General features: G+C 44.5%; 1 protein-coding gene across 3 annotated transcripts; it reads left to right on the top strand.

The window, feature by feature from the left end:
• The first annotated feature begins 384 nt into the window (after window positions 1–384).
• brms1 (BRMS1 transcriptional repressor and anoikis regulator) lies at window positions 385–10,196 on the top strand. Of its 3 annotated transcripts, none has more exons than XM_042070873.1 (11): window positions 385–505; window positions 1,958–2,223; window positions 2,938–3,028; window positions 4,284–4,411; window positions 4,578–4,657; window positions 5,141–5,237; window positions 5,532–5,624; window positions 6,923–6,987; window positions 7,187–7,226; window positions 8,627–8,738; window positions 9,150–10,196. In XM_042070873.1, the coding sequence occupies exons 2-11, from the start codon at window positions 2,004–2,006 to the stop codon at window positions 9,265–9,267; spliced, it is 1,044 nt and encodes a 347-aa protein (XP_041926807.1). In that variant the 5' UTR covers window positions 385–505; window positions 1,958–2,003; the 3' UTR covers window positions 9,268–10,196. The 3 variants fall into 3 exon arrangements, with proteins under 3 accessions (XP_041926807.1, XP_041926808.1, XP_041926806.1); XM_042070872.1 differs by having other exon boundaries at window positions 397–505; window positions 1,955–2,223; XM_042070874.1 differs by lacking the exons at window positions 8,627–8,738; window positions 9,150–10,196 and adding an exon at window positions 7,382–7,539 and having other exon boundaries at window positions 389–505; window positions 1,955–2,223; window positions 7,187–7,240.
• The last annotated feature ends 2,103 nt before the right edge of the window (window positions 10,197–12,299 follow it).

Here is a 12,299-nt window from a genome sequence, read left to right as displayed (position 1 = left end):
ACCTAGTAGGCCTAGCCTACACTGCAGTTTACACTACTATAAATTAGTAAACCTACTCTTATTTTGTCAGTAGCCTATAGATTGAAATTCGTTCCGCTTCCTCTTTTGTCAAGATAAGAGTCCTTTTGTTTTAGGAGGGAAAATATATAGAAATAAAAGCTATTACAACATGTAGGCATACAGACGTCAAACCAGTGTTAGTAATTTGTTTGATACTTTTGTAAGAAGATATGCTGCCTGTGCCGAGTAATCTTTGATGTAGGCCTATATATTTAAAATGTTGCAGGTAGACCGAGGACAAGCGATGGACTTGATATTGCAGCGATGGATGAACCTGCTCTCTGCCGATTGGCCATGTGGAGAAGTGAGTTCAATGTTGATTGGCTACTAGTTGAATCCGATGAAGTAGACGGCATAGAGGTACCGAGGAAGTACGAGTTGTACTGTACGATGTGTTGACAGATTAGAAAGATTCTGAAAATTGCTGAACATTAATTGTAATAAGGTACGATTGTGTTTTAAAATGTTATGTTTTGAATACTTAAACTACCATTCAGATTTTGTTTGAATTGAAAATGAGATGCACATAATGTTTCGCGCTGCAAACCTCTTGTCTACATCAGGACACTCGATGGGACACTCGATACATTATCGCCTACTGTATGATAGCAATGTAGTCAAAATACAATGTAGTTTAGCCTACACGCTCTTTAGGGTACTAGCCTAAAGAGTATAATAACTTGATTGATATATTTCTGTCTTAAATGTTTTCTACAGTCTATACAGTAGGGTAGCCTAATTCATGCAAGTAACGTTAGTCCCGGCTACCTAATTCGAGAGATGCACTAGTCTTGTAAAACTAGCTTATGTTAAACGATGTATGAAAACGTTATGTTAACAGTCGTCTTCCACTTAGTACGCTATATTTGTGCTGAATTTGTAACTTCTTACTTTTCGCCGGTTACAGTTGATTAAGAAGAGGATACTCTGTAACATACGGTCAGCTCCGCGGTCATTTTGGAAGGGCGGCCTATTCTCCGGCAACTCTACACAGGACACTGTTTCGTGCTTAGCAAGCTAGTCGCCTTTTATCTGTAGGGGCAGGCTGTACATTTCCATTGAAATACAGCCACCAAGCAGCCTCGCTGCTCCGTCGGTTATAGGCTACTGTACCACAGCTTGTTTTCAAACTTCTACCATACATTAGGCTACTGTCAGTGTCACTGATACAGTAACTCAAGTCAACATGCATCAACAACTTCTAGCGCAGCAATCTTACAGCGTCGTAAACAGGGAGGCCATAGTATTGAATAGCCTACATTTCAGTTGTCGGCTCACGACTATTTCACGACTGTAACATCACACTGGTTTTGACACCTGTGTGAAATGTATTTTGCTCATTTTGGTAACTTAGCAATGATCCGTTAAAAACGGGAAGTCCAATAAGACAGATTTTAGTTATTAGACCAGCGTCCTAGGCAAACAGTTAGGCTATTTTATTTTTAGTTATTCTTTATTCCATAACCCATAGGTTCACCTATACAGTTTTATTTGTCCTGGGGTTTTCTCATGTAGAGGCTTATTACAGTGTCACAGAGAAGACAATGTATTAAATCAGTATTATGTGAAACATAGGCCCAATGGAGTGCATTTGGACAAAGTAACACATTAACAGCATAGTAGGACTGGCCCATCCCTTTTCACATTGGCTAACCCTATGTAGTCCTAATGTTCATTTGTTTTAGCAGTGGAAATATGCATATAACATCCATCAGTTTGGTGCATATTTCATTTGTTTTGTCAAATCACTTAGTTACACAATATGCAGTGCACACAAACAAGGCACACAATGTACATTATGCATAATGTCTTTGATCTGAAAAAAAAAAAGAGAACTTGGTCATTTCGGCCAGTCCTGAGTCAGACAAAGACTGATGTGTTGTTTGTGGTGTAGCAGTTTGATCCAGGAAGGAGAGGAGAGAAGCCCTTGTGTCCTTGCGGTGATGCCGGCCCAGCCCGCCGCCAAAGAGCCCGAAGAGGACATGGAGACGGAGGGAGACTCGGAGGTGCCGCAGGCCAACGGCGAGGCGGACGAGGAGCGCGAGAGGGAGCGAGGCGAGGCCGAGGAGACCATGGAGGAGAGCGGCGAGGAGCACGAGACCGACAGGGGCAGCGAGTCGGAGGAGAGCGAGGCAGAGGAGGAGGAGGAAGAGGAGAGCTCAGGTGACTGATGTGTGGCCTAAAGCAAAGATTATAGAGCGCTGCGCTCCTAAAATGTTGTCTCACTGGTGTGGGCTCAGTGATAAAGTCTTTCTTGCCTTCAGCTGACTGCCAGCACAGGTATATATTGTTAATCTGTTGTAGTGAGAGACTTATGACACTTACTTCAGGCCATTATGGCTTCTATTCATCTTGCTGGGGATTAAAATGGGAATCAATGTTACAAATTAGATGTGAGAGAGGTGATTAAATTGAATTTTTAGGCTGATGGATTAATTTTTGGAAGTTACCATTTCAGTTAAAGAAAGATACAAATCTATTGCCTATTGGTGGGGAAACATTCATGCTTAAATGGTTATGGATATGTCTCTTATGTCTTAATTTCTTCTATTAATGGTCATGTCCATAGACAGATCGAGATGAGTCTACAAGTGTATACTGTGCCCTCAAAAATGGTTAAAAACATATTGTTGAATTTTGCTGCAAAATATGGTCATATGGGAGTCACATAAACCTAGCTTGTCAATTTACCAAGGAAGTTCCAAACCCAGTCAGTGAATAAATATGTACCTTGATCATGTGAACATTTGATCAGATACAAATAGCTCAATTTTGTAGCTTTTATCAAGCCACTCTAGGTGTGTAATGAGAAGAGATGGCGATAATGATAAATGGTTAAAAAGATCAGTGTGATATTTTCTCTCGTCTGAAATACAGAGATGGATGACGAGGATTGCGAACGAAGAAGAACAGAGTGCCTGGACGAGATGTCAGATCTGGAAAAGCAGTTCCTGGAACTGAAAGAGAAGTAAGACTTTTGCTTCATTTTGTTTTTTGGATTTGATTAGCTAAGTGAGCAGCTACTGAATAAGAGTTCAGAGGAGAGGAACAGATGAAAGGGCATTTCTAGACCAACTCATTCTGCCTTCATAGGACCTGACAATTCAATGGGTGCTTTCTTTAGAGGATTTTCACAGACATTTTGACCTCGAAGACTTTTTGAAACTAAACTTAATCAGGTTAATCTGCAGTATTATAGTTGAACACAGTGAGCCAGAATCTGAACAGGCTGTGTTGTGAGATTGTTTATTTAGCCATTAGGCTCTTATTAGGCTCAATGGGGAAAAAATGGCAAAAGGAATTTTTGGGGGGGTCAAGTAGTACTTTATAGCAAAATAAACAGATTCACTAAGCATTCAGCAACTTAATTACAGGCATCTGAGAGCCAGTGACTTGGACCGCAGGTGTCCACTTGGACAGTGAGATGGACCGCTGGTAGAATCCAATTCTTGACAGCAGGGGGGTGAAACAACGAACCCACCTCAGTCTGTTCCAGATAGTAGATCCAGATAGATCTAAAAGAAGAAGCTCTTGAGCACGGAGGCATCCGCCCGTGTAGCTAGACGAAGCCCCGGAAGAGACTAGTGCGGGGACGGATAGATGGGAGGCAGATGGCCAGCGTAATCATTCTAGCCCCAGGCTAATCCTGCAGCCAGGCAAGCCCAAGCCCAAGACAGACCTGCAGCTCCACCAGACTGCAGTGCCAGCAAGGGGGTGGTGGTGGCTGCTGAACAGACGACACTCTGGAAGTGAGATGATGGGGGCAATCTTAAGGGGACGGGGGAAAAAATTTGGATAGAAAGTAATCTTATCACCTCCTGGAGTGCATATTCTTGTAGTTATAAAGTGCCTGTTATACTTGTTATCATAGGACTTTTATACCTGATGAATCTGTACAGTAAAACACTGCATGTGTGTGTGTATAAAAATGAAATGCTTGTCCTTCCAAAGGTTATAGCACCCAGATACCAGATAGAAAAACAACTGGACTTGGATAGTTGCAGGCTATGCAAATGATTGATTCTGAGCCAACACCTGAACCTCACATCTGAATTATGGTTGTGTAGGCCCTGTGTGTCTGAGGCAACCAGGGTCCATAGTTACGTGTGGGAGGCCTCTGCTCACCTGTGCCCTGCGGCATCACACAAGCTCACCTCGGGTGTTTCCCAGGTGTGTTGCCTTTGAGAGGCTAAAATGAACCTCTCTGCTCTGTTCGCCCCCAGGCTGTTCCGCGAGCGCTTGAACCAGGTGAAGGTGAAGCTAGATGAAGTGCTGTCGGAAAAGGCCGGGGAGTACCGGGAGCCACTGGCCGTCCTGCAGCAGAACATGCAGATGCGCACCCAAGTGGCCGGTAACGGAACTGCACACAAGTGTTATATCTCATGAGCTGAATTGCTGAATTGTGCCATTATACCCTGTATATAAGTCACTTACCCCAACCATCTCTCTCTCTCTCTCTTCTTCTCTTCCTGTTTTTCTTCCGCTACTCTATCCCTTCTTCCTGCTCCTCTGTCTAGGTATATACAAGGAGCTGTGCCTGCAGGTTATCAAGCACAAACATGAATGTGAGCTTCAGGGTGCGAGGCAACACCTGGAGGTAACACTCAGCTGCCGGACACACCTCAACACCTCACCTGACCATGACTCAATCTGACAGTTACTCAGTCGGTGTTAAATCTCTCCTAATCACTCACAAGCATGTGACAGAACAGGACAGTTCAGTAATTTAATATAATGCAAACAGCAGAATCCAACACACACACACACACACACACACACACACACACACACACACACACACACACACACACACACACACACACACAAACAGACAGACAGACAGACACAAACACAAACAGACAGACAGACACAAACACACACACACACACATATACATATACACACATACACACATACACACATACACATACACATACACATACACATACACATACACATACACATACACATTCACATACACACACACAATGGAAAGGTGGAACAAAACACGTATGTGCATAGACAAAGATATGTTCAAACTGTTCTTTCTCATTTGATGGATGGATGTGTCTCTGGACAGAGTGAGCGGGCGATGCTGTACGACACCATGAAGACAGAACTGCTGGACAAGATCCGCAGACTAGAGGAGGATAAGCAGAGTATAGACATCACCTCAGGTACACACACATACGCACACGCACACACACACACACACACACACACACTTATGCAAGCTTTTTATCTCCCAGACAGCCTTAGATTTATAGTAGTCATTACCTTTGCTCCTGCATGATATTGAGCTACTGCAAGGGGCTAATTTATTTGATCATTTATTAGAAGTAAGGTTAATATAACATGCTCTCTCTCTCTCTCTCTTTCTTTCTTCCCCTTTTGCTCTCATTCTCCCTCTTTTGCTTACACTCTTTCTCCCTCTCTCTCTCTCTGGTCTCCTCCCTCATTCTCCCTGTCAGAGTGGTGGAGTGATGAAGTGAGAGCCAAAAAGTGCAAGAGGAAGAATCACATCCTGCGGCCAGAGCGAAAGAAGAAAGCTGTTCTAGTTTCGGGTACCTACACCTCCCTCCCTCTCTCTCTCTCTCCCCTCTCCCTCTCTCTCCCTCTCTCTCTCTCTCACTCTCTTCCATGTCGCCCTGGCTGTGTTACTTCTCCTAACTGAGAAGCGCCACATACAAACACACACACCATTTCCAGTGCAAGCAGTTTTTCACAGATAGATGGATTGTGCACGGGCCGTTTCTGACTCGATAACAAATGCCAGTCCAGAAGCAGAAGAACCTGAACAATCACAAAACGGCAGGCCACTCTGTCGGAGGCTCTCGCGAACGCTTCGAGGCTGTCGGAGAGGAGAAGGTCAGACAATGGATCTGTCAGGAACACACTGAGAGGGAATTAAGCAGTGGCTTTGTGTGGGTGAAATAACTCCCTTCACCTCTGGATAGGATCCCCACAAAATACACGCCAACTGTTTGAGCGCAAAGCAATGAGAAGAGAACGTCAGTCTGAAGGCTAATTAACAATGTGAAGGAGTCTAATTAAAACTCCGTCTTGGTTTTACGGAGGTTAATTGTAGAGCCGAGTGAAAAATTGAATGTCTGAACTGGACGTAAACAAGTCCAAAGCTTCTTTAGGGGTGTCGTAACTGCTGCTGTTGACACAGACATGTGTTAGACAGAAATACACACAACAGTCGAGCTGCCAGGAAAGTTTACAGTCATTACATTTAGCAGACACTTCTTGACCAAAGTGACTTACATATGTCAGCTATATTACAAGGGATTACATTGTCCCCGGAGCAACTTGGGGTTAAGTCCCTTGCTCAAGGGCACAACGGTGGAAGCCGGGAATTGAACTTTCAGGCTACTGCACGCTAGCCCAGCTCCTTAACCACTACACTACCATCGCCCCCAACATGAAACGTGATTTAGCGGTAGGCTAGTACATCCTGAAGGCTTCATCGCTGCTAGGAGAGAGATTGTCGGAACATGAACACGCATTTATGACTTGCACTACAATTACACAATCAATTACACTTACCTCATGTTTTCACGTCGACCTGTCATGTATGAAATCTCATCCTCCTTATGCATTATGCAACAGTCAACATGACAATGTAGTAACAGACCTACACTTAGCATTGTCTGAAAATGTAGCAACAGAGCTACAGTTAACACTCTGATAGTAACAGAGCTGCAGTTAACACTGGGTGATAATGTAGTAACAGAGCTGCACTTAACACTGGGTGATAATGTAGCAACAGAGCTGCCGTTAACACTGGGTGATAATGTAGCAACAGAGCTGCACTTAACACTGGGTGATAATAACAGATCTACCCTTTCTCCATCAGGACCTTACATAGTCTACATGTTACGGGACATTGACATCCTTGAGGACTGGACAGCCATTAAGAAGGTATGAAGAATTACCTTATTTAAATCCCTAATGAACCCCATCAGAGCATATACCTGGGACTCCAGATAGGCCTTATACAAATAGACTTAGTCTCAGATGGTCCTTGTCTGGGATGATTAAGTGTGTGTGTGTGTGTGTGTGTGTGTGTGTGTGTGTGTGTGTGTGTGTGTGTGTGTGTGTGTGTGTGTTTGTCTTACAGGCTAAGGCAGTTATTACACCCCTCAAGAAGAAGTCAGAAGGTAGGCTGGAACACATAAGTCAAAGTCAAAGTCAGCTTTATTGTCAATTTCTTCACATGTTCCAGACATACAACGAGATCGAATGTCTGGAACATGTGAAGAAATTGACAATAAAGCTGACTTTGACTTTGACTTATGTGTCACACATGTCACACATCACACATGTATAAGCACTTATGTGCTTTCACACCAATTTGTGCTCCTGCTTGTATGCACTCACTTTTCTATTTTGTGCTGATGTATCTTGGCATCAGGCGCGCCTGCAGTTGTACGTCCGTACGCACTGTGCGTACCATCAGGCTACTCAAAAACGAGAGAAAATTTTCCTTGTGTGTGTGTAATGTGTAAACGCAGACATGCAACTAGTTATTTATTTGTTATTTTCTTTTACTCGGCTATCTATATATGGTTATCAGCACACAATGTTGAGCTAATTCACTAACTCAATACTCATCATGGATATCACAAGTTTAAACAACGAAAACAGAAAGTATAGAGTCAGCAAAGCTAAAGGAGTTATTCCAGATGGGCAAGAACAAGGTAGGCAATTGGTGTGCTTGTCAGAACGTTAGACTGTTTTATTATTTCATGTGGATGCACGGCGCTAAAACCGGGGAAACGGACAATTATTGTCCACACGGGACATGCGGGGGGGGGGGGGGGGGGGGGGGGGGATGGGGTACCATAGCATTAATTCCTGCAGGCGCCCCTGCTTGGCATGTATGTACATGCATCTCATCTGTATGTCTGTGTAATGTGTGTCTGTGTAATGTGTGTCTGTGTAATGTGTGTGTGTGTGTGTGTGTGCGTGTGTGTGTGTGTGTGTGTGTGTGTGTGTGTGAGTGCGTGTGTGTGTGTGTGTGTGTGTGTGTGCGTGCACTACTCTGCATTCTCCTCCTTTTCGTTGCTTGTGTTTCTCCACTGTGCTGGGGTTTACCTGTCAAACTCCAGCCAGCTGCCACCGTCTGCCCAGGGCCAAACACACCTGAAAGCAGTCAGCTCTGTCTAGACAGTCTCTATGGAGATGGGGATGAGGGGGATCATGATGATGATGATGATGATGATTGTGGTAGTGATGATGATGATAATGTTGATGATGTAGATAATAAGTCTCTTCCTCCTTCGCCTGAAACAAACTCCGAGTTTGCAAAGCATAGAGTCAGCATAAGCCTGGAGCAAAAGCATCTTTTATTGAGACATGACACAATGTTAGCAATTATTGCTCGCTAGATCGAGCTCTGTGTGCGTATTATTGATGATGTTGATGCACTCTGACTTGACCTGAAAAGTCAGAGAGGGGTTTTTAATAAGCTAGAGAGAAAGGGATGACAGTTTATCATTTTCTCTCTTTCTCTTTCTCTCTCTTTCTCCCTCTCTCTCTCTCTCTCTCTGTGATCCAGTTCGGCAGCCTCTCTCAGTACGCTGTGAGGGGGGGACTTTGTACTACGATGGAGAGAAATTCTGCAAAGGCAACAGCGTTCTACTGGAGGTCAATGATGACAGTCCTGCACAGTCAGTATTCTGTCTCTGTCTCTCTCTTTCGCCCTCAATCCCACCATTTCTCATTTCTCTTTCCCCTCCCTGCCTCTCTCTCTCTCTCTCTCTCTCATGCAATTTCTCTCTGTACCTCTGCCATTCTGTTTTCCCTCTTCTCTCTCCCTCTGTCCCTCTGCTTTGACCGGTTTGCACCACAGAGCGTAGTTGCCGGAGGACACAGCAATGGCCGCCATTGCTGCGGTCTGACTCATGAATTTTGCATCGGTGCTGGCCCGGGAGTTTCTGTGGTGGCACTCATGCCTGTGTCCTGCTTTGTGCCCACTGTCCTCCCCACCCCCACCCCCACCCCACCCAACACTCACACACACACACACACTAACACACACACACACACACTCACTTGCTCTTGGTGTTTTCCCTCCGCAGGGCGGTGATCACGGCGGTCAGCACGGGTGAGGTGTGGCTCAAGCGCACCGACGGCAGCAAAACCAAAATTTACATCTCCCAGTTACAGAAGGGCAAATACTCCCTTCGCAAAGCCTGAATGATGGCTACCCCAACACACACACACACAAACACCATCAGAGCAGCCTACAATGAACCACAATGCAAAACACACACGCGCACACATTCAGGTTTCTATGCGGGTTTTCTCTCTAAAGAGAACCGCTTGAAGTGAAAAAAAAAAACCAAGAGATGATTTTTGACCTTCAAAAGGTCCCTTTACCCTTTAAAGGTGCTCTTAAGCACATACGTGAGGACATGGCTTCAAGCAATAATCTGAGCTTCTATAGACAGACCCACCCTCAGGAGTTCTGTCAATCATGCCAGCGAACTCTCAAACAGGTTCTCAATGTCACCTCTTTATTTTGTCAAAGAGTGTCCTTCAAACAGTCCACACAAGGGAACAACCTAGCTACTAATACTACTATGCAGCAAACACTGTAATATTATGCAGAGCTTGGAGTCTACAACCAAATCTTGGCCTCCCTCCACACGTCATCATGTGGTAATCAGGAAGTGGGCAATAACACGGAAGTCCACCCTCTATCGTTGAGCATACCAAATACACTACTGGCAAGGCCAAGGTGACTGCATTAAGCAATCCAGCGTCCGTAATTGTACTTGTTAAAAAGCGACCGCGTTCGGTCTGATTGCACTTGAGATGAATGAGACTTCTGCACCCCAGACTGCAGCCGAGTCGGCGCCACATCGGGCCCGGATAAGGCCCACATCAGGCCCGGATCAGACGTGGGCCACAAGCCCGGCCCGGATCAGTTGCTGACTGGGCTCTTAGTCTCAGACTTGACTTTAAACTCCCCTCTTCCCTTTGATATGATTGTTGTGATAACGCGAATAATTTATATTTGTTTGTAAAGCGGTAGGCTGGGAACAGAGGGTTCTTTTACGACTGTGTTTAATATAACCATGTATTTATAACAGAAACGCTATTAAAATTCAGTCTTTTATTAAGTGGATTCTTGCATGGTTTTTAAGCAGTTTTGTTTGCTTAACTGGATAATTAGGAGGTTGTATACACAGAAATTCTAGCCACAGGCATGACATGGATTTTGTATTGTTCAGTTAACACTCAATGGCCACTAGATGGAGCAGTGTATTTGCTGTAATACCTCGAATCAACCAGCAGAGGGCAATTGACTTTTACAGTAAATTTGGCTGCAGTGCACAGGATTGTGCATGTGATGGCACTGTCGACCTTTGAAGACTGAAGAAGGTTAAACCTTAATGAGTTTAAATGGGCAATCAATGACCAAGTGAGTGAGTGAGCATTGAAGAATACAGGAAGATACTTAGCCCGAGGTAGATTAGAGGACATTTTTAATATTCATTTCATAAACATAAATGAATGCGTCCGGTCTCAAGGTAAATTTATACCCTTTTGCCTCCACCTCACAAACTCTCTCTCCCTCCCTCTCTCCCTCTCTCTCTCTCCCTCACCCTTTCTCTGTCGTTGGTGTTTTTTTTTTTCTCTTAATTTATTGGCCTGTGGAGCTGAGTGACTTTAATGAGATTTCTGATTAATTGCAAACGGATAGATGTGTGTGCATGGAAGATTGAGGGCTCTCACCAAATGAGGGAGATGTTGCAGAACTCCGGACTGCTCCCGAAGAATGCTGGGAAGAAGGAAGCTTCTAGCCGCAATCAGTTCGCCAGGAGCAGCCGAGCTCCCACAGATTAATGTTAGCCTGAATAGATAATAATTCTGAGTGTGGATTCATGTCAGATAAACATGTCATGCACACACACACACACACACACAAATGCTCACACATTATATTTCTAGTCGAGGCTCACACATTATATTTATAGTCATGATACCCACACACTCAAATGAGTTTAGATTCCATGACAGGTGCATTCAGTCATGTTAAGTGTGATGTTCTCTTTAGTCTTTGGTCCCGCTCCTCCCTCACAGTCAAATGGAGATGCCAGTCCTCGTTATGCATACTAAATCAAGACTCCTCGTCTGTGACGCGGTTGGATACTCTCACTATGTAAGACACACACCTTATAGAGACATGTATACGTACCAGACATGCTCTCTCTCTGTCTCTCTCACACAGACACACACACACACCACTTTCTCAGTGTCGTGTCATGCACCTCCTCGACTGCCACTTCCAGGACCCAATTACACCATCACACCTCCCTCCCTCCTGCAGCAGAAGCTGTAGGAATGAGCTCCATGATCCATCCCTTCCCTTACTTATTCTCCTCTCTCTCTCTCTCTCTCTCTCTCTCCTTTCCCCCTCCCTTTCCCTCTTTTCTTCCACACTCTTAAACTTGTCAATCATTAACTCTCACACGTTCCATCTCTTTTCCCCAGATCTTCTCCATTTCTCAGTCTGTTTCTCTTTTCCTTCTATATCTCCTTTCACTCTTTCTTTCAGGTTCTTCTTCTTCTTCTCTCTCTATGAATCCCAGCCCTCCCTCTTTCACACACCTACACACACATATGCTCTCCCATTCACCGGCAAACCTCCTTTTCACACCTTAAGAGCCAGGGGGACATGCAAAGCCAAACAAACAGACACATAGAATTTGATTACACAAAGGCATTCATGTGCCATGTGTTTCTGTGTGTGTGTGTGTGTATGTTTGAAGGACTATTCAAATTTCTGAGATGTATATTCATGCACATGTTTGAGTGCTTGCTTGTGTGTGCATGCTTTCATGTGTGAATGTGTGTGTGTGTGTGTGTGTGTGTGTCTTGTTCTTCCCGGCCTAGTTTAGCTGCAGTCAGCCTGGGTATCCTATGCACAAAGATGTAGTGGAGACATAGCACTGCTAGGCAGGCAGGCAGAAAGCAAGGGGGTGAGAGAGAGGGAGAGGGTGACTGAGTGAAAACAAACTGGCTGTGACATGGCCGGACACACACTGCATCCCATTAAAAAAACACGAGTCAATCCGAGTCGCTATCCATTAGACTATCCATATGTGCATACACACACACACACACACACACACACACATAGAAACACACAGAATCCCACAGCTTTGCCACCCTCATTCTGTCTCTCTAAAAGCTGGTATGTAGGCTCCATGCAGAGCCAC

Source organism: Alosa sapidissima, chromosome 18, assembly GCF_018492685.1.
Source record: "Alosa sapidissima isolate fAloSap1 chromosome 18, fAloSap1.pri, whole genome shotgun sequence".
NCBI lineage: Eukaryota > Metazoa > Chordata > Actinopteri > Clupeiformes > Clupeidae > Alosa > Alosa sapidissima.
This window is presented reverse-complemented; position numbering and strand designations above follow the sequence as displayed.

Bases quoted from the DNA above. Each gene is read 5' to 3' on its own strand.
- brms1 (XM_042070873.1), top strand. From the start codon at position 2,004: ATGCCGGCCCAGCCCGCCGCCAAAGAGCCCGAAGAGGACATGGAGACG. The intron at 5,238-5,531 runs GTACACACACAT...TCTCCCTGTCAG, and splicing joins GAGTATAGACATCACCTCAG to AGTGGTGGAGTGATGAAGTG. The intron at 6,988-7,186 runs GTATGAAGAATT...TTTGTCTTACAG, and splicing joins ACTGGACAGCCATTAAGAAG to GCTAAGGCAGTTATTACACC.